The 23,483-nt window shown below is 38.1% G+C and overlaps 1 protein-coding gene across 4 annotated transcripts in view; it reads right to left on the bottom strand.

Moving 5' to 3' along the window:
* Positions 1-23,483, bottom strand: part of LOC126291818 (interference hedgehog) — a 505,061-nt gene that overhangs the window by 22,867 nt on the left and 458,711 nt on the right. For 2 of the 4 annotated variants that reach the window (XM_049985520.1, XM_049985518.1), the window contains exons 8-12: positions 23,140-23,292; positions 22,044-22,145; positions 18,846-19,092; positions 11,252-11,408; positions 6,908-7,118 (exon numbers count right to left, since the gene is read on the bottom strand). In XM_049985520.1, coding sequence (XP_049841477.1) covers positions 6,908-7,118; positions 11,252-11,408; positions 18,846-19,092; positions 22,044-22,145; positions 23,140-23,292 — 870 coding nt within the window. Of the gene's footprint in view, positions 1-6,907; positions 7,122-11,251; positions 11,409-18,845; positions 19,093-22,043; positions 22,146-23,139; positions 23,293-23,483 lie in introns of all 4 variants that reach the window. The other 2 variants (XM_049985517.1, XM_049985519.1) reach the window with 1 other exon arrangement.

Genomic DNA, 23,483 nt, shown 5'->3' with positions numbered 1-23,483 from the left:
TGCACTGACTGAAATTTCAGTGATTTTTATTATTTATTGATTTTTTATTTATATAATATATGAAAGGGATGTAGTATCCATACAACCAAGCAATATATCATAACCTATTATAATGTAATGCAATTAAAATTAAAAAAAAGTGAATATTACATTCAACCTCAAACATAATAAATACAGTAAAACTTGATCAAAGCGGAACATGTATAATTCGGAAATCTGTCCAAACCATAGAAGTATTTCAGTCCCGACGCATTCAATACTCTTTCATACGCTAATATTTTGTATAAAGCAGAAAGTGCCTAATGTGGAAATGGAATGACAGTTTTAAGACTTGACTAATAATTCGTTGCATAATGCGGAAAAACAGCTTATACAGCACTACTACATTTCAATATTCATTAGTTATTCACAATTTTAAAAGGACACTACTCTTAACACAAAAACTGTTCAGCCATTACAATGCTCTTGAGCAGTGCAAAACCAAGAAAAAGAGTTATCAGCGTAGGGTGGCATTGTGGGTATGGGCATCAAACTGCGCAACAATGAACAAGTTGGGCACAGAGTCGATACACCAAAGGAAATGGTTTGCTCCTTTGTCGGCCTTTCTCATTTTCCATTATTACTGCTGCATGCTGGAGCACACCGGAACATTGTTGTGCACTTACAACCACTCTGCTGCAATAAGCACAGTGAGGTGGATGTTGTCCAGTTAAACAACGCTTTTACCCAACAAGGTCAAGAAATCCAAATAAATGCACATTATCTTCTGTCAATTTCAGTTCACTAGGAGTACTTTAAGTGATACCAGCAACATGATGTGGAACAAAAAGTATGTGTCAGTAACATTTAACAAAAAGATTCAGGTAGTCAAGGCATGTGAGAAAGAAACTCCCTGTGAACGAAATGATGGTGCACTTGAAATGCAGTAAAACACAAATTTATGGTACCTTAAGAAACAGGGATAAGGTGGATGAAAGGGAATGGGCAAATGAAAAGGAAGAAGATGGGAAATGAAGACATTAACAAGATGGTGTGGGAAGGGTTTGTAAGTGTGCAAGCAAAAAATACTTACCTTTGTCAGGAACCACATAGCTAATCACCACGTCATGTGACATGAAGGGTGTGAGGAAGCTGAGAACGTGCAAAAAAGAGTAGCAACACAATGGAAGACAACATGTACAACCTGACAGTGAATAAATTAAAATGCAAAAAATTCCATGTAGTGTAGAAGGCAACATTTGAAGCGATAGCTTCCTGTCAACTCACTCTACTTCAGCAACATATTTAATAGAAATCCGCAACATAAGATGAATGGGAAAGAAACAAAGGGAGAAGAACATGAGCAAAATGATATCCCTAAAAAATTAGATGCCTGCAGCACACAAAAATCCTCTCAAGCTGTTGGAACCGCTGCATAATGCAAAAAATTGTGTAGAATAAACATATCTGAACATGAAAACATAGGCAAAAAAGTGAAATGTAAGGAAAATAAACACAAGAATAATATGTATGTACAACAACACAGAAATGATGTGTTATTTATGAATTTCTGTACAGTCTATTGTTCTGTTGTAGAATATACAGTAAATGAACATTTACTGTGAAGGGGTGAAGGTACATAAATATGTGCATAATTACAAATTTCTACTTTTGTGCATGATACCTGCCCAATTTTAAGTAGGCTAATGAGTTTTGTGTAATCCAGAAACTTGTCCAATTTGGAAAATTGTTTCAGTCCCATGTGTTCTCATGTTGAGCAAGTTTTACTGTACAAAATCTTATGGTAAGCACTCGCTCCAGAACCTACAGGCAAAACCCAGCATATTATCCCCATAATGCATTTGGAATACAACCTGTTTTGCCCCTTCCCTTATAAAACTTATTACCATCCGATTTTATGGCCACCGCCACGAAATGACAGTGTAGTGAACATAATCTATATATGATGTGGTGAGAGGAACATATCAGACATGTTAACATCCAAATATCAAACGACCACTGACAGGGTGAAACACACACCTTGGTGATGACTCCACATGGTTACACTCTGAGTAAACATGCAACAAACTTAATAACTGTTATACTATACAAAATGTTACGAGGTTCCTAATTCACCATTTCTCTTTCTGTTTGTGGCTGATAGTGTGAGATTTGATATGGAGTTGTATGTAGTGTAGGGCTATGGTTAGCGCAGAAGGCATTATCTTTCAGTAATCATTACACAAATGTGGTATTATGTAAAATTATCTCAAAATGTGACCTCCATGCTTATCTAATGCGAAATTTTAATTGAATAAACTGTGGGTTCTTGGTGAAACATTGTAAATTAACTAAAAAATCACTATTTTTTGCCTTGTTTCACAAATTTTATCAAGGTTACAGCACAACCTAGGTTTCAGGTTATATATTCATTTTCAGATACATTACTGATTCCAAAAATGAAAAAACAAAGATAAACATGAAGATACAACACAAAGATAAACATATCAAGTTCTTAATGTGTTGAGCCTTGGCTTAAATTTATGCAATGCAATGCAGCCAGAATAACAGTTGAAAGTAAAATCATATTCTAAATTTATTCCAAGATTAATTTTCTTTTCATTTGGTTTTACTAAATGTTATATTAGTATCTGCGTGTTGGAATGACATAAATGCATCTGTGCATAATGATTGGTACAGGCCAGTTTTGGTGCGAGAAAGATCTCAAACAAGTCTTCTGATTGGCCAGCCAAAATGATCGGCCAATCAGAGTTAAGCAGTTCCCGCGCAATGCTAGATAGATATGCTGAGGAAGAAGCAGCATCTGGGGGAGTCCTAGTCATTGGACGTGCAGATCATGTTGAACATTTCAGTCTTTATTATGTGCAAAATGAAGAAATAATTGGTTTCCCATGTCTAGATTGTGTTGCCATGAAAGCAGTTGCATTTTTGAAGAGTTTGTTGAAAGCTGGAAGTTTTGTAATTGTTTTGTTGGAAAGTTAACCACATGTGAACTTCTGGCCTGTGTGTAAATTCCACATAGCATGTTTTGCATTCATATATGGAATATTTGGCGAGCAGTTTCTGTTAAAGAAATCCACTGAAAAGGATCGAGAGTGAAACTCACTATTAATAGTGGAACTGTAATTGTGAAATTTCATAATTATTCGGGTTGGACTTATGTATATTTCTGGTTGCTTTGCGTGTGATCTGGATTGCATGAACTGTTAACTGAGAACAGTGGTCTTGGACTTGATGGCAAGATTTTTTCATATGAGCTAAAGGAAGTAGAAAGACTTGTATTAGAATTTTGACATTTTACAAAAGGAATGAACCAACTACCTTCCTCCCGAAAATTATTATAAGATATTTACAGGATAACTGGCTACTAGAGTTACACAGACTTTGCAACGTAAGTATTGGCACCATTTTATCAATGCTGCTTTTTCGACGTACTAATAGTACCTACATTTGCAAATAAACGGGATGGTAAACTGATGCTGTACTGAGGTAGGTGGACCTATTGCAAGAGAGCAGCACAACCGGATTTGACGGCAAAAATTAAACCCCACCACACTGCACACCCTTTTAGAGATTTCCAGTTCACTCATGATTTATTGTTGCAATGGTGCATATGGAGTACAAGAAATGATTACATACAGAGATCAATATCACAAATGGGGTACTATCTTTCGACCCCCTGCTGAAACACTCATATTACAACATAGGAAAATCCAGGATGGAATGTAACAATATTATGAAAAGGGTAGTTGCTTCTCACCATATAACAGAGATGCTGAGTTGCAGATAGACACAACAATAATTACTGCATAGGAGGCAGTATGGGTGCTGACTATGGCATCCAGTCAATCGTACAGATGGTGAATACTGTCATAGGAAATGTCATGTCATGCCTGCTCGACCTGTTCATGTAATTCTGCAAGAGTTTTTGGTTGACGAGTTGCATAAATCATTTCTCGTCCACCATATCCCTCACATGAGCTCGTCCACTATATCCCTCACATGAGCAGTCGGAGACAAGTCCAAAGATTGTGCTGGCTACAGAAATTACTGCATTTCTTTCAGAGCACATTGGGCTTCACAGGCAGTTTCTGGGTAGCATTACCCTGTTGGAACAACACAGCACCTTCCTGTTGCAAGAACAGGAAAAGAACAAGTCTAACAACATTCTGGACATGTCGAGCACTATCTAGCTTCCCATACAGAAACACCAAAGGTGAACAAGAGTTGTAGCTTACCGCATCCCAGACCATAAGGTCTGCAGTGGGGACAGGGTGTCCTGGATGAATGCAGTCTATGAGACAGCATTCACCAGGTCTACGTCATACCTGCAAATGACTGGCACCTGCCTGCAAGCAGAATCTGCTTTTATCTCTGAAGACCATGACATGCCATTCCATCTTCCAAGTGATCCTCTAATGGCAATTGTCAAGCCATACATGTTGATGCTGTGGTGCAAGTGGAAGACGAGCTAAAGGTGTATATGCCCAAAGTCCCACTGCTAATAACCAGTTTTGCAACAGTTTGCGTTGACACATCTTGGCTCACAAGTTCTCTTATCTGAGCTGTGGTAGCTGTACAATCTGCCACTCCTGTCCCTACAATATGATGATCCTGGCGCAGGCGGGGAAGTCCAGAAATTCATCTACGCGTGTCAGAATATTCATATGACCACCTATACCAGCACTGTTGCACAACTGATGCAGCACATCCAGCTTTGGAGGCTATTCTCTGAAAGGACACCAGCCCACGACTCAGAAGACCACAATCTGATGTCTTTCCAAGTCATTCAGTTGGCCGCAGGAGGCGTGAGTGCATCTCCATGATATGGTTCCAGCTTTGGAGGTTATTCTCTGAAAGGACCAGCCCATGACTCAGAAGACCACAATCTGACCTCTTTCCAATTCATTCAGTTGGCTGTAAGAGGCATGAGTGCATCTCCACGATATGGTTGCCTGGTTGCTTCAGATCTTTGCACCACACAGCCTTCTGGCCATAAGCATTTCCTATTAAAGGGTAGACACAGATGACACTCCGGTAGCAATGCCACTACACTATCTGCTGGCACACAATGCTGAAACCAATATCAGTACATCTACTGTCCCCCAAATGGCATATGCCATCACCAGATCAAAATTGATGCCGTCTTTCCAGGTGTAATAATTCTTTCATTTTTTCTAGCAGTGTATTTCAAATGTTGTTTAGTTAACAGCACCATATAAGGCTCAAACATGATTTTTACGGATTTCGTTTGATAACTGCAGAAATTAACGTCCAGGCAATAACCTCTATATCCTAATAGCCTGTAAGTAGGAAGCGAACTAAAGAGGAACAGTCCATGATAACCCCTTGTTGGGGACTATGTAAGGGCACATCCAAAGATTAAAGTGGAAGTTTCAGAATTGATTATATAAATTTTAAACAATTGCTTTCAGTGGGCTTTATTTTCATCTACAAGATATACAGGATGGTGCACGAAATGTGTAACCAATTGTTTCTTTCACAATTTATGACACACATTAGGTATCCCACTGGGATCTCTACAGCAGTACCAGTAGAACTTGGAAAAACAAATGAGTTACGAAATGATGTGCAATTCACGATACTGCCACTAGGAGACTAGTAAGGAACAGAGGTTGACAATGGAAGACTGATAACACAGCAACGATCAGCAATTGTGTTACTTTTTCATGAAACGAAAAGCCTTGTTGTCACTCTGAGGCCTTTTCGACAACAGTTTAACACACGAACGGTCCCTTGCAAGAAGACCATCCACAGGTTGTATGATAAATTTGTACAGGAAGGAACAGTATTGGAAGCAAAGCAACCTTGGCCTAAGTCTGTTTGTTCGCTGGAGAATATTGAAGCACTACGAGTTGCTGTACAGAGAAGTCCCGGGAAATAGTGTAGAAAGGCAGCAGTGCAACTGGGAATATCCAGATGCTCTGTTCAATGCATTCTTAAAAGTGACCTCCATATGTACCCATACAAGATGACTTGTGCACAGAAGCTCACTGAAGAACACAAGCAGCAGAGACTACTGTTTGCTTAATGGGCAGAGGGTAGGGAAGAAACTGTCAACAACGTTTGGTTTTCAGACAAAGTGCATTTTCATTTAGACGGTGTGGTTAACAAACTAAATGTATGCTTTTGGGCCACTGAAAACCCACAAGTGCTTCACGAACAACAACATTATTCTCCGAGGATTACAGCGTGGGCAACAATTTCCAGTCACGGACTTATCGAACCCTTTTTCTTTGAAGAACCTGCAAACAGTGAGCGTTATTTGAGCATGCTTCACAATAGCTTCATTCCACAGCTTCTTGCTACTGCCTTACCCTTCAACACGCAGTGGTTCATGCAAGATGGAGCAAGGCCACGTACTGCAAACACTGTGTTGGACTTTTTACATGAGCATTTGGACATGTGGATCATTTCACTCAGGTTTCCAGGTCGCTTCAATGATGGACAAAATTGGCCCCCCAATAGTCCAGACCTCAATCCATGTGACTTTTTTCTTTGGGGGTATCTAAAGGAAAAAATTTTCCCAAAACGTCCACGCGATTTAACGGAGCTCAGAAGACTTATTCTTCAAGCTTGCAGTGAAATTACAGAATACATGTGCTGTAGGGTAATCACTAACTTCAGTGTTCGTTTGAAGGAAGTTAGGAAACAAAATGATGGACATATTGAGCACATGCTGAGTTAGAACAAATCTCCACAGACGGCTCTTCATTGTAGTATATGTTCCTTTCAGATTGTATTGACAATAAAGTTTATATTCAAAAACAAAATGGTAACACATTTCGTGCACCATCCTGTAGGTCATTGCGTGCAAGAATAAGAATATTGCAGCTGACAATAGCCGAGCCAATGTGAGTGAACACCTGTAAAAGGGAACACTTACGCAGCGTCTTCTGGGTGAGGATGGCACTGAAGGCCGAGGCGGCTTCTTTCACGAAGCCCTGCAGCTTCACCTCGTAGGTGGTGTCGGGCTGCAGGTGCTCCACGTCGAACGTGTCTGCCTGCGGGTCCTCCACCGTGACGTGCAAGTAGTCCCCGGCCGTGCTCGCCGGCCGGTAGTAAATGTAGAAGCCTTCCAGCTCCACCGGCTCTGACTGCTGAAAAAGTGGCACTTCCACTGTACTTAATCTGTCTCTGCAGGTAAACTGCAATAGAGTGTAAGCATCCAAATATTTTACACTTGCAATGTCTGCTGCTGCTGCAGTTAGGGAGACCAACTTTTCTAAATGAAAATAAGGGAGATTCTTATATCCTAGACAGAAAAAAAAAGAGAGATTAATAGCACAGCAAAATTTTGCCAAAAATCAAAGCAGTATTTGTAAAAGTAAACTATTTATTTACACATCACAATTGCTTATACACATTTTGCCTCGGTCAGTAGTTTTACATCATTTTTAGCAAATTCAAAGAATTCACTACATGAATAGGGATAATTCGTGGCAATTTGTAGCTCAGATTTGATTAAGTTTGTGCTACTTCTGTTCCTTACACCAGTCCACTTATTATTCATAAGAGAAAATACTCTCTCAGGGTGAGCATTACTTCCGGATATACTCATAACAAAACAAACCAGCTTACCAAAGTTTTCAAAATTAACATTATTTGATTTCAAAGTTGTAAAAACCTGTATCCATTTCTGGCTAACGTTACCATCTAAAGAGACAGCACATTTAATTGCACCATTAGAACTACAAAACTTCTCATATAATTCATCTTCATTAATACAATCCAGCTTAAGATATTCTACAACTTGATGCATGTCATTGAATGTCAATTCCCTTTTTAGATATAATGGGATTAAACTCTTTAAACTATTTATCAAACAATCATAGAATTCAATGAAATTGTTCTCACTACTAGATTTCAAATTTAAATCAAGAACAGAGGCTAATAATTTATGAGTACCACTACTGAAAAACCTATCTTCCTTTCTCTGTCTAATTTTACTAATTAGTAAGCTTACAGCTTCATGAGATTCCATAATACTAAGGTCAAAATTCTCCAAATACTTTGCTTTTTGGCTGAAAACATTTCCAATATTCACAAAAAACTAATATAAGCTTGAACAATTGTTTCTACTTCTGTATTTTCATTGCAAAAATACTTTTTCAGAACTTTAGGACAGTATGATTCATCTATGCTTTTAAAATAGCTTTTTATACGCTCTCAATTTTTTAAAAGCCTTTCTATTGCAGGTGTGAGAAATAACTATCTAGTATTCACATATTGCAAGATTTCAGCCCATTCCACATCAATCTGACAGTGCGTGCAAAATTTAAATGATTGAAAAATATTTTTACATACCGCCACATGATAAGAAAAATAAAGTTAAAAATGGGAGATAAACGACCACTGAGCCTGAAAACACGGGAGCTAGGAGGTTATGAAAAAATGTCTCTAAATATGGGAGATCCTGGGAAATATGGGAGAGTTGGTCACCCTAGCTGCAGTTTCATGTTTCTTCCTTTCTGATAAGTTCTAGCACAAGTAATCGATGTACTGCGTATGAGGTTACAAGTTGAATAGCATAAACTGATCAGTCAGTGTGACATTTTTCAATTCAAATTAAAATTGGAAATAGAGTTAGGTTAAGGAAAGGAAAATGCACATTTATAGCATTTGTAGACTTACAGAAAGCTTTTGAGAATGTTGAATGGAATACTCTCTTTGAAATTCTGAAGGTAGCAAGGCTAAAATACAGGGAGCAAAAGTATATTTACAAACTGCACAGAAACCAGACAGCAGTTCTAAGAGTCAAAAGGCATGAAAGAGAGGCAGTGGTTGAAGCAGAAGTGAGAAAGGGTTGTGGCCTACCACCAATGTTATTCAATACGTATGTTGAACAAGCAGTAAATGAAAGCAAAGAAAAATTTGGAGTATAAATTAAAGTTCAAGGGAAAAAAATTGAGATTTGCCAATGACATTTTAATTCTCTCAGAGGCAGCAACAGGCTTGAAAGAGCAGCTGAATGGAATGGACAGTGTCTTGAAAGGAGGATGTAAGATGAACATCAACAAAAGCAAAACAAGGATAATGGAATGTAGTCAAATTAAATCAGGTGATGCTGAGGGAAATAGATCAGGAAATGAAACAAAGTAGTAGATGAGTTTTGATATTTGGGCTGCAAAATATCTGATAATGTCCAAAGTAGAGAGAATATAAAATGTAGGCTGGAAACGGCAAGGAAAGTGTTTCTGAAGAATAGGAATTTGTGAACATTGAATATAGATTTAAGAGTTAGGAAGTCTTTTCTGGAGGTATATGGCTGAAGTGTAGCCATGTATGGTAGTGAAACGTGGATGATAAAGAGTGTGGATAAAAAGGGACTAGAAGGATTTGAAATTTGGTGGTACAGAAGAATGCTGAAGATTAGATGGGTTGATAACATAAGTAATGAAGAAGTACTGAATAGAAGTGGAGAGACAAGAAACTGTGGCACAACTTGACCAAAAGAAGGGACTGGTTGATAGGACATATTCTGAAATGTCAAAGGATCACCAACTGAGTATTGGAGGGAAGTTTTGTGTGTGTGTGTGTGTGTGTGTGTGTGTGTGTGTGTGTGTGTGAAGGGGGGTGGGGGGCTAAAAATCATAGAGGGAGACCAAGAGATGAATACAGTAAGCAGATTCAGAAAGATGTAGGTTGCAGTAGTTATTCAGAGGTGAAGAGGCTAACACAGGTAAGAGTAGCATGGAGAGCTGCATCAAAACAGTCTGTACACCACAACAACAATAACAACAACAGAGGTACCAAGAGGATGTTGGTGGCAAGCTAACAAGGAAACAAACAGTGGAGGTAAAGGACAAAGCTGAAAAAAATAATTGACTGTTGGAAGACTGGATGAGAAACAGGAAAATGTAGAGTGTAGAAAACATAGACACAGAAGGGGGATAATAGTGCTGTTTACACATGCTGGTACTTCTTGTTGCACTTGAGTAAATGTAATACTCGATACACAGGCATCCTCCTGAGGTAATAAAAATTTTGATTTTTTGTTATAATGAAATGAGTTGCAGAGTGTTACTGTACATATGTACAAATATAAAAATATATAATAACAAATTGTTTCAAAAATGGAATCAAACTAAAAGTTGTGTCAATTATATTTTGCTACCAAAATTATTTACACAGTTTAGCATTATAATTTGAAAAACATCTTAATGTACATTTTATAAAATATTAATTACATATAAGCAATGTAGGAAAAGACAGATTGCTACTTACCATAAAGAGTAAGTTGCAGACAGGCACAATTAAAAACACGTACATAAATCTTTTGGGCACAGCTTTCATCAGCAAAAGAGAAACATGCACACATGACTGGAGAGATGCTGGAGTTGGCAGCCATGTGTGCATGAGGTGTGGTTGCTTGTGTGTATGAATGGTGTGTATTTCTCTTTTTCTGATGGTGGCTGTGCCCAAAAGCTTTAAGTAAGTGTTTCTAATTGTGCCTGTCTGCAACCTAATGAGTCTTCTTTATGGTAAGCAGCATTCTGTCTTTTCCTACATTGTTGATATTCCTACCTGGAGTTTCCATTGTTTAATTACATATAACTTTTACTTTTGGATGTAAAGATCAAAATATACACAAAAATATCTTCGCATTGCGAGTTGAACTCTATTGGTCAGTTAAGTCTTCACTTTTTGATATGTGGTAAGTCAGTGATAGAAAGGCTGTATACTCTAATGCTGCATTCTGCTGTGTTATATGGCGAGTTTCAGTGCTTTATTACTCAATGCTGGAAGTTTTTTTGGATAAAAAAATTGTGTAAATGATGAAAACAAACAAGGTTCTGATATATTTTTGTTCTAAAATTTATTCATGAACAACCAAAAATCTGGGTTTCTCCTGGTAAAGAAATTTTGAAAAGACAACAGAAAAAATATAAAATAAGTATCTTATTTCATTTTAAATAGTGCTTTTTAACCATATGCACTAATTTGCCACATCTTCTTATTTTGTCAAGCTCTGAATAATGCACTCCATTATCATTAAAGACGGCTACTACATAAACACAGATTTTAATTTTTGAACTATTGTCTATAAAGATGAGCTCAGGACATGAGAACAGATAGAATGTGATTGATTAATATTTTATATTGCAACATAAAACTTAGATGTTTTGAAATGATAACTTCTTTCTCGACTGTAAACAGCTTGCACTGGTTGACTTGAGATAGTTCCAGTACCTATGTTTCATATGTCCCTATAAGAATATATACCAACCTTCCAGTAGAGCTTGATGGACGTAGGGGACAGGGCAGACGTCCTGTAGAGCGTCGGGGCCGGAAGGTGTACGCCGACATCCGACTTCAGGTGGAAGTGTCGCAGGTTGGGGCTCAGTTTATTGTCATCATTGGAGTAGGCAGCAGCAATGCGAAACCTGAAACAAAAATGGAGGTTACAGTTATTTACAGCTGTGTAAGTTTTCAGGAGCACAGATACGGTGATTCAGCTCAACAAACTATTTATTATATGCATTACCGAGAACAATTTGGATCGCCCAATGATCAACCTTCTCCCTGTGTTATGAACTTACACCCTATCTGCAGTAAGTCTACCACATATGAGTAAAATATTTTGAAACTTTGACAAATAGTTTATAAAAAAAAGGAGACATAAAACTCTGTTATTTACAATAATGATGTATGAGGGTAAGTCAAATGAAAACCTTAAATTTGTAATAACAAATCGAAATTTCGCACCGTTATCCTGTAAGTTGGTAAGTGTGCTACAAACAGCATGCAGAATGGCCTGTAGGTGGCAGCATAGTGCAGATGCACACATACCGTCACAGTATCAGTATAAAGATGGCCTCCCCACTTGTGACTTGCACCAGGGAAGAACAGCATTCTGTTATTTTGTTTTTGCATGGTGAAGGTGTGAAACCTACTGAAATTCATCAACGAAAGAAGGTTCAGTACGGTGATGCATGTTTGTCACAGCAGCAAGTCTATGAATGAAGTAGGAATTTCACAAATGGTGTGACTTCAACGGAAGATGCTCCTCGTCCAGATCAGGCACAATGAGTTGTGACTCCACAGAACATTGCAGCAGTTGAAGCCATAGTGAAGGAAAAGCTCTGAGTGACACTGCATGACACTGCAGCATGTTTACAGATTAGTCATGGGTCAGCACACCACTCTGTGCATAATGTGCTCCAATTTCACAAAGTGTCTGCAAGATGGGTGCCAAGGCAGCTGACTCCTGCAATGAGAGAACGACACGTTGATGCTTGTGAAGAACTTCTTTGGCACTTTGAACGAGAAGCTGATGGCTTCCTTGCAAGAATCTTTACTGGGTACGAAACGTGGGTTCACTTCCACCAACCGGAAATGAAGGGAGTGAGCAAGGAATGGTGCCATTCCTCATAACCAAAACCATACGATGGGATTACAAGAAATTTTGTCTTCAGTTAGCAGAATAGAACGATCAGCAAAGAAGGTTATGCTGATTCTCTTTTGGGCCAGAAAGGCGTCATTTTGGAGCATTACATGCCTGGAGGGACCACTGTCACCAGTGCATCATACACAGATTTCCTAAAAAATCATCTGCGGCCAGCAATCAAATCAGAGTGATGTGGATTGCTGTCAGCAGGTGTCCTTTTGGAACATGACAATCCAAGGCCCACACTGCTCATACAACAGTTGCAACAATCACAGACCTACATTTTGAGTGTCTTCCTCATCCACCAAACTCACCATACCTTGCCCCAAGTGATTTCCATATGTTTGGACCACTCAAAGAGGCAATGGGAGGAAAGAAGTTCCATTCTGGTGAAGAGGTACACCACACTGTGCATGAGTGGTTGCGCAGACTACCAAAAGAGTTTTTTTCTTAAGTAATTTATGCACTTTGTAAATGCTGGTGGTCTTGCATTGAGTGTGGGGGAGATTGCATTGAAAAGCAATACAGCTTTGTACCTCTTCTGCACAATAAATAATATTTTAAAAAATATTTAAGGTTTTCATTTGACTTACCCTTGTAGGTTGAAACAATGAATTGAAATTTGTACCAGTGTCAGGATTTAAACCCAGGTCTCCTGTTTATTACACAGATGTGCTAACCACTCTACCACACTGGCACTGCGGCTATCACAGCTGCACGGTTTACCCTGGCACATCTCTCTATGGGCAGTTGCGGTGCCAATATGGTGCAGCTGTTAGCGCATCTGCAGGAGATATGGGTTCGAATCGCACCACTATTATGAATTTAATCCATTGCTTCAGCTTACATTATTGCACAAGATTGCATTTATGGCTTTCCACAACTTTTATTTTGTGGCAATTGTTTCCCTAGGTGAATAATTGACAAACAGTATCAGTGTTAAAAATCCATGCACTATCGTAAAGTGGAAACTTTCTATTGTTGCGCCAAGCACGAAGTTATTGTAACCATAATTGTTGACATGCTCAGTAGCTAACAGCATTGAGATTATTTCTGTACAAGTTTGTCGAGTTTGTCATGCAAGGTTATACAATAATGATGGTTTTTGGAAAACTGTGTACTGTGTGGGGTGATTTCAGACAATGCCAAAAATGTATAAGAGTAGGAGAGGTGCTACAGTATGGTGTAATTATGACCTGGAACTTTTAGGTATAGCAGTTTGTCATATTCAGAGTGGTAAATTATCGTACAGAAAAGCATGTGATTTGTATGGTATACCTAAATCAACCCCACAAAATAAAGTGCAGGAAGCACATCTGAAAAAAATGGGGTGACAGCCAGTGCTAAATAAAGAAGAAGAAGAAGAAATGTTGAAGCAAGGTATCTTGAGAGCTAAACATTGGTGATTTCCCTTCACTAAATTGGATAGTAGACATTTAGTTAAAGACTACTTTGATAAATCTGGCCGAAAAGAAAAGAAATTTCATAATAATTTGCCAGGAGAAGAATGGGTGCATTTATTCCTCAAATGACAGTCAGAAGATCTTTCCGTTCACTTAAGCGAAAATATTAAAAGAGCTTATGCAGAAGTGACCAAAGTGACTGGTAAGATGTTTTTCTCTAATATCAAGGCAAAGCAGGAAAATCTCCCACCTAGTAACATGACCAATGTATAAAATGTCCCCAAAATCAAATAAAAAGCCTGTAGAATTTTTTAAAAAGACAGTAAATGTCTGAATTCACCCTCTATAGATTGTAACTTCAGACAGAGATTTAAAAAACATGGGGTGACTTCAGACACTTTATTTAACTGCCTCACATAAAAATATACCTATACATACACTTTCTGGTTCTGGGATATTTGGTTTGTTACACATATACCCTACCACTTCCATAACAATCAATTTAATCTAACAATATATATGAAAGTTACAATCAAAATAACAACAAAACCGTCTGAAATCACCCAGTTTGACGGTATATGATTAATGTACCACTCTGTAACTGGAACAGCATGACTTATTCTCTTTCTGCTAACTGAAGACAAAATTTCTTGTAATCCCTTTGGATGTATTGAAAGATGATGCTGTACTATTAGTATGCCTCACCACACCTGTCAATGTTGCTATGAGCATTACACAGTGAACAGCCTCTTTGGCTGGGCAGTCACCTAGGCCCATCAGCTGGCCCAACCTCTCTTCTGTTCAATAAGCAAATGTGTTCCTGGACTAAAGTACTGACAATGATTCTCCACTGCAGCAGCTATTCTTTGGAATGCTTATGTTGTAACTGCACCTGTTACAATGCCATTCTGCCTACTGCTCTTAAGTTCTACTTTGGCAGACTGTGATAGCATTTTGTTCAAGTGACTGAATTCTGACTCACCTATCAGTGGTTTCCATCAACACAATTCAAGCTGTCCCTCTTCTGATTCTTTGCATTTGTAGTCCTGGAGAATTCACAAGATCACTAACTTTTATGAACTATGCATCATTTAGCCCGTTTCAGAGTATTTGACAAAGTTTCAATAAATGACTTTTGTGATCCAAATTGACAACTACAAAAGAATGTATCAAATCATTTCCCCTGCATTTCAGATTTTTCTTTCTGTAACATTTTTCAGAAATGTATGGGGAGTGTTTAGTCCTTAATCAACCTATGAATTTTTTCTCCTGTTACAGCTTCATCCACCTACAGTAATGTGTATATAAGGTGTTTAAAAAAAATGTGTCCCCTATTTGTACAAGAGGTAGTGTCATGTACTGGAAAAGGAGCTAAGAAGGATGATTGCTAATTGACAGCAAACTTGAATAAGCAAACAGTCATGGACTCCATTCAGCACATTGTTTGAAGTTCTCTGATGACTCTTAGAGCTGAAAGTTTTTGCAGGCTAGGAAACTCAGTGAGAAGGCAGAAATGTAGGAAGGTTAAATAAAGACTCAGAAGCCTGAATATACCGAGATATAGAGAGAGTTCTACTGAGGCGCATCTGAGAAGAGCATAACCTTCCACAACTGCTCTATCAGGAAAGACATAGCCTGGATTCTAAGTCACGGTCTTGCAGCTTAGTCTCACAGAGACTGTGTTGGAAGCCGGTCACTGAGGAAGATCCTCTGGAGCACTCTGTCTCTTATACTTAAATCCTATGACAGCAAACTAGCTGCTGCTATTATCTCCCCTCTTGCATCGCTGTTTATCATCTGCTATGACGCTGGGCACTGTGGCAACTCATGCCACCCACATCCATCTCCAGTTAATGTGACGCAACTTTGTAGCAACAGCACTGTACTTCTTTTTACTACATTTGCAACAGTAGTATCGGTCAAAACTTTAAAAAAAATCCTACAACAACATGACCAGAGACAAAAACTTACTAAGTATGGACTACTGAAGATCAACAGTTAGTGGCCTACATTTTATTTATGGATGAAACAGGATTCACAAAAGGTGGTATAGTAAACTACCACAACAAGCATATGTGGGTGGATACAAATCCTCAAGCAATCATGCACATGAGGATTGCTTCAGTACCAATGAATGGGCAGTAATTGTTGGTGTGACTGATTCATGGACCCATACACTTTTCCAAACAGACTAACAGGTATTGTACATTGCTGATTTCTGCATGAAGAGTTAGCAGAGCTAATGGAGAATGTTATCCTTACATGATGACAATAACTGTGGTTTATGCATTACAGGCTTCCACCCCTTCTGTATGGACTGTGCAACAGTACCTCATTGCAGCCTTACACATGTGATGCATTTGTCAAAGAGATCTGATAGCACCTGAATCCACTGGACCTCTGGCTACAGGGACATTTAAAGACATTGGTGTGTGCCCAATCCATCAACATTGTGCAGACATTACACAACAGCATGTACACAAGAGAAGAAATTTTCCAATTTTTCCTGGATTTTCAAGGTAAAAAATACACTTTTTCCTGGGCGATAGTACATTTTTCCATGTTAAGTGACAATATATTTTCCCTCAGAGTTGTAAAACTTATTAACCCTTTGAATGGCAAAGGTCTTATATACTGGTGTAGGGAAAAAAACCCAGCAAAACACATGTTTGGGAAAGATGTTTGATGTGCGGCAACATTGTACATTGATTATTTTCACATTACGAAAGTATAAATACGAATTTCACCAAATACAGTAAGGTAGCTCCTGAATCACTGAAATCAAGGTTTCAGTGCACTTTTGTCAGTCAAATACAGTTGATGTTACATGATCCCACAACCCAATGACATCCTTCTTTTTTGTCCAGATAATAATACTTTTTTGCAAGCTTGGTCTTTTTTAGTACGTGTTACCCCTTAAGATATCAAACACAAATGTGCCAGTAAAATTTTAAATAATGGCTTAAACAGCTGGTCTTCTGGACTCAAACTTTTTCTAAGTGTCTGGTCCTCCAAGTGCTAATGGGACGTTAAACACTAATCTCCTTCTCCTCTTCCTCCTTCTCCAAGTGCTAAGCTTTGAATGAGAGTCAAATGCTCAATAACTTAAAAAAAATCTCAGATATTTTCAAATGTTACATAATTCATCTGCACAAAAGGAAATTTAGTTTGGAAGAACACTTATCAAACCACCATTTGCAACATTTTTCCATGACCTGTTAGAAATGTAAACAGTTGGGACAACATGCTCATCAAAAGTAGTTTGCAGTCTTTTTCCTACAGCTGTTGACACATTTTGCTGTCAGCATATGCTTGTGTGTGCACTGTGTTTTGTTGTTGTAAATGGCACATTTTCATTGCAACTAAAATTTTATTTTGGCATTATCTCTTGTTTATGCTTTATTGCTGCAGTATTAGTCTGTAGTAGCGCCCTAAAGCAAAATTCTTTGTTAGAGTATCAGTTCTTACCAATCAAAATTATATAAATTTAACTGAAAACTAAAATAATGAAAATTTCCTGGAAGGCAACCTGTATGCCACGCTCCCCATGCATCACAGTCCATATCAAACTATAGGCCCCTCTATGCTTGACAGGGTTAAGTCTTTTCAGAAGTCAGTGAAAGGCATACTTGATAGTAGACACGTCATGCATTGGAGCTTGTTTTTCTCCAATCAGAGCACTCAACTTCCTTCTTTCCACGAACAATACGAGACTGGAATAGAAGGGAGAACCGATAGAGGTACTCAGGGTACCCTCCACCACACACCGTCATGTGGCTTGCGGAGCATGGATGTAGATGTAGATGTAGATGCCTGAACTGCTTGTCATTGCCAAATTAGTCAGTTTACTTTCAATTCCTTGTCTGTGAATCATGAGTATCGAATTTATATTTCATATTTCATCAATACACAGTAACCACATCACAAACAACCCATACACATAACAATGCTAATGAAATACACACATTTCATACACAGCATTAACTAAACACTACTGGATGCTTCTGCACAAGATGTGATTCAGCGCGCATATACAGCTATCATAATCACAGAGATTGGCTTAAATTAGATAAATTTCACATGCCATTGCGTGAAACTGAGGTTTCAAAGGCTGCAATTCATCATTATGATTGGGTAATCAAAGTCAAAAACAACTCCAAGCAGTGTTGTACTTTAGGGTAATGGTTATTGTCTTAACCTACCATGTCGAAGGTCGTAAGTTTGAAGCTTATCATATATCATGAAAATTCATTTCTGAATCCAATTAAAGGAGTTTGACTACCATTTTTACTCAATTAATTGGTTTACACATAATTTTTTGTTTATAATTCTTTCCCAGATCATTTTCATCATTGTATTGATTTTTTTATTTGGTCTTATTTTTCTACCTTTCATTCTTTTTGCATCTGGAATGTGCCTCTGTTATCAATAATCTGCAACCAAGTGCCAGCGAGGACTGTTTATTGGTTGATAATGTGGCAGCTCATGTAGCCTGTTGGAGGATGGTTTCAGGTAACCAGTGATAATGATAAATTAAATATTTTTTCACTGAAAATGAAGTTATTCTGTCTTGAGTTTGCTCATAGAGGTTAGCTTTAATAGCTGTGAACAAAGCAATAGTGATTTTAGTTCTACCACAGATTGTTGACCACTGCTTTCTCAGACACATTACACCTCAAGAGGTTGTGGTTAGCTTAGGAAACAAGTTTAAATTCAGGGTTACAAAACACATCCCCTGTCACAGGTCAGTCATTGGTCACTTGCAAACACTGTCAACAGAGAATCTCATATTTCCAACATATCTTGCAGCAGCCACTTCCAACACTGCTCCATGTTATACATTAACAGCATTTGTTAACACCATAATGGCAAGTGTCAGACATCAACAATCAAGTAATTTTAAACGGACTACAGTTAAAGACTACTGTGTTCATATCAACCTACAGATTGACAACTGCTTTACCTTTTATTATTAGCACCTAGTGTTTAGTCTGTAGAGCCCTCTGCAGTAATACGATATTAGCACTCACCGGTATGTCTGGTTGGGCTCCAGGTTGTCCACCTCGTACGTGTGTATGTAGGGTGGTATGTCCCCATTGTTGGTCATCCAGTTTTGGTGCTTGCCTCCGCCTCCCGAACCCCCATGGCCCTTGTGGCTGTACTGGACTTTGAAGAACTGGATGGGCAGACCGTGATTCGGGGTCACCTTCCAGCGCACCATCACCGATGTGTCTGAGAGGCGTGTGACGTGTGGCCTCGAGGGAGGAATCATACGTACTGAAATAAAAATATGTATTAATGCTCTTCCACAAATTGAATCATTAAACTGTCTGCCAGCTCTCATCAGGACAATGCACCTGACTACAAAGACACTTTGAGAGAAGGGAAAAACAGAGAGATTTGATGTCAGATTTATAGAATGTACATTTTATTTATCAGATATGGCACCATCTCATTCCTGTTTGTGTATAATTCTTTCTAGACTGCCCCAGTAAAAAATTAATTAATCTCAACAGAATTATCTATAAAGAGCATTACACTACTGATACCATCATATGAGATAGTTATTTTCTTAACATTCTTACTTCCACCTCTGTGCACCTAAAGAAATTTGAAGCTGGTAAATATTTTGAACTCAGTATAGATACTGAGAAAGGCATATATGCTTCCTGTGCAACCTTCCAGAAATGCATTTCTAGGATGGACTCTCAAAACATATGACAAAGTGTGCTGACCTGAAAAATACTACACTGACAAATAAGTGCATTGTATGCACTGTTGATAACAATAAAAAAGAAAGAAAAAAAGCCTTACATAGTGACACTGACAAATTTTCACTTTACCATCTTGCAATGTTATGTGCTCAACCTTTTGCTACCGATGCACTCTCTGCATTCCATGCTGAGCGTGGCTTTGTTCTTGCTGTAATGCATGTCAAATGTTGGTACCTAGGCTGAGGGAGACAGCATTCCAGCCACTAAGAAATACTTATCATCAGATTTTATGAAAACTATATGAAAAAAAATTAAAATAAAATTTAAAAAATTGCACATCTTATGGCCTAATATCTTTGCTCAATAAAGGACTGAATTTTTCTCCATTGTAAACCATAGTCACTGTGCTGCATCAGAGGAGGTAAAACAATGCAAAAAAATTTAAAGAGTTTGCAGAGGTAAAGACACATTGGGTTAACTTTGTGTATGAAGCTCATACATTGTAGAATATAAAATGTAGATAAGATATTGAGATTTTATTACAAATGAAAGCAGAATGATATCTCATTTCATTCTCTAATAACTGATTTTTATATCCGATGGATGGTCGTGTGCAATGCACCCATTTCTGTCCCTATGAATCAGGAGTTATGTGGCCACAACAATTGTCATATTTCATAAACAACTCAAGTTACTGAAATGAGGTTTTTTGCAATTGATAGAATCCAAAGAGGCCCGTATGTTGCATGATAAGCACACAGAAACTTTTTTATTAAGCATGATATGGAAGTAACTTGTTCGCTGCAGTGAGAGGTTGGCAGGTCAAGATGCATACAGATATCAGTAGCACTATAGTAAAACCCAAGTGGCAGGCATATACACATCCACATCACTTGGGGAATGGTGGACCAGGATGTGTATACATGTCCACATCTGCAGAAAGGTTAGTAAGCACTTGTATTATATTTTAAGCAGTCTATTGGAGTATGTTGAGAGTGAACTGCTGTATGATTTGCTTTTAGGCTTAAGGATGTCCTGCTATTACTCCCATACAGTATTGGTCGGTAGCACACTGGACTCTGGACCTTTAGGCCTTGAGTTTATCCCAGGAACGGGTGGGTATTTTTCCCTCATTCCAGTCCCTCCACAATGGCCCCACACCCAGTCAGCCTGCTTTCAAAATGAGTACCAGTGATCTTTTCCAGGGGTGAACAGCAGCCCAGGTGAGGGTCCTCTCGCCCCAACCCCCCTCACCCCTCCCCACCCCTAGTGGCACGACAAATAGAAAGGCTCCACTCAGCCTACAGGTAGATAAACAGATTGGTCATGGGCTTGTGCCACAGACTTTACCTGTACCTACAATTTCACTATTGATACCAAGTATTCAATAATTTCACAGTATCTTAAGAAATATCAGAATACAAGTATTTATCAAGTACTGAATCGCATAGAGGGGGGGAATTTTTTGAGAATAAATACAGTATCTATACAGTTTACAGTAAACACAAGTGCAGCAGTTAAAATGACAAATCATGTACAGACTACAATAAACGTGTCAGATTTCTGTGACATCCACCAGTAATATTGAGTATGTACCCACTACCTAGTAAAATGGCCCAAGTGCTCGCATTTATGTGAATTAAATGTTCATAAAGGAAAAAGTTTTATTTTCAGGCAACATATCTGATACAGATTGTTTCAAGTAGACAAATCTTTTCACTATGAAAATAGTTTTTCTCGCAATAATAACACATGGGAGTAGCATGAAATTCATGGAATAACATGGAATTTACATCAGGTTTGTAATATTTTTCTTGTTTATGTTTGTATTTGACTTTCTGCCTATGTTTCTTCATGCAAATATACTAAAATTGCCATTTTTCACCTTGTATTCCTTTTGTATTTTAGAAAAATTTAAAAATACATTCAAAAAGCAACCAATACTTTGTGTTACTGCCAGTACCAATACTTTTGTTACAATATTATCAAGGTAGTGATAGAATATTGGGTATAAGGTATCAGTGACAAATGGCTCTAAACACTACGAGACTTAACATCTGAGGTCATCATCCCCTCAGTGACAAATATTTTACTGAATGGTACAGGAATGTTCATAATAAGGAGGGCTGAAATTATAGAGAGACAGACTTTTCAATCCATAGTTAGGAGGTCCTTAAATATGTAGAGCATGTCAGAAAAAAAAACACATAATTTACCAAAACAAAACAGATATGCAAATGTTCCTTCCAGAGACCCTGAATGAAATGATCCTCAAGGATGTGGAATAGACAGAAAAAAACTGAAACATTTTCATTATCACCTTATAACCGAGTCAAATGTGTAACTTACGAATATAGCAGTTTTGATAAGTCTGATTGAGGCAGCTATAGCAGAAGGCTAGTTATTACACCAAATGTCTCTAAAGAGATAGCTGCAACTGTTTGTTGGCTAACACCAATAAATATGTCTGCAAGACTTACTTTAATTTAAGGTACTACTGTCCCATAAACTCACCATGGCCATGGTTGATCTTTCTGCGGTCCTTGGTGCCTTTGTGGGGCCCCTCTGACTTCTTACCAGAACTGCCACCAGCACTGCCGTCACCGATATCAGCACCTGGAGATACCAAATCCATTAGTAGAGTGCAACACTGTCCTGTTCTGCTGTTTTAAATTTCAAGTTCAAGTCCAAGATAACAGTAAGAACCACAATAACTCAACAAGTCAAAAAAATACTTTACTCTTGAAAGCAGACAAATTTGTCTGTTCCATATACCATTACAGTGTCAGTTAAATTTTTCATTACTTAGTAGTTGTCATTCTCTGTCAGGTGTTTCTCAGTGCATTAATGACAAACTGATTAGCACCTTTAAGCTCCAAATCTGATGTGTATCAGTTTCACCAAGAAAGCTTCGAAGATCACATTACTTCACTCAAAATACAGACATGAATTAGCAAGTCACTGTGCAAAATAATGCAACAGAATTATATGTGTGGTCCACACAAGAACATCTTGTAGGCATCAGCTTACGCAGCTGAAATATTTACCTTAGCCTTCTGGCACATTTATCCACCAGTGTAATTTGTTGTCAACAATCAATATTGGTTGAAGAGTGATATAAATTTTTACAAAAACAAGATTGAGGGGAAAGTGATCTGCACTTCTCTCTAGCAAACATAGCGTCAGCATAGTTTGAGAAATACACTGTTATAAAAAGCTTTATCAGTCTGATCATGGAAATGAAATATCTGATAAGCAGCAGTATTGATACTAGTTAATCTCCCTTTTTTCCCTCTGAGATAATTTCTTCTATACTATACAGGAATTCTTGAAAAGAAATAGTAAATTACAGATTTATAAATACCTAACATAAAGCCAAAGATATTTAAACCACTTTCATTCAGTTGACTATTCCATATTATAATAATTACCATAAATGTGACATGTATGGCACAGAATGTACTAGGCTAAACTAACTATTCATGCAGAAAGAGACAGTAAACTACATAACTAATTAAGGCTGTCTACAGAATACCAGCAACATCTCAGTTAAAACATTGGCTCAACAGTAAAATAATAATGATAACACAATAAGAGTGTAGATTCCTACCATCTGCTCCGATGTCATCTGGATTTATGCTAACAGCATTAGGAGCGACTTCCACCATTGCAGATCCAAAGACTGACCCGAGCTCATTTCGACCAAAGCACTGGAATATGCCAGCGTGCTTTAGGTCAGCATTCTGTATGGCAAGATTTCCTCCTGGAAAGTTGAAAAGAAAATGACTTAAGTTTTGTCAACTGCTGCTATACTGGCAGAAAAGTGAATATGCATGCAGTTACTATGAGGTGTAAAGTGTGCTTTCTAAGGCTATGATGTCCATTCTGTGGTTTCTGACCACCCATTCATTTAGTTCACTTCATTTGCATCTGAGCTGCATACAAAGTGTGTAA

This window comes from Schistocerca gregaria, chromosome 9, assembly GCF_023897955.1.
Source record: "Schistocerca gregaria isolate iqSchGreg1 chromosome 9, iqSchGreg1.2, whole genome shotgun sequence".
In the NCBI taxonomy this organism is placed as follows: Eukaryota; Metazoa; Arthropoda; class Insecta; order Orthoptera; family Acrididae; genus Schistocerca; species Schistocerca gregaria.
This window is presented reverse-complemented; position numbering and strand designations above follow the sequence as displayed.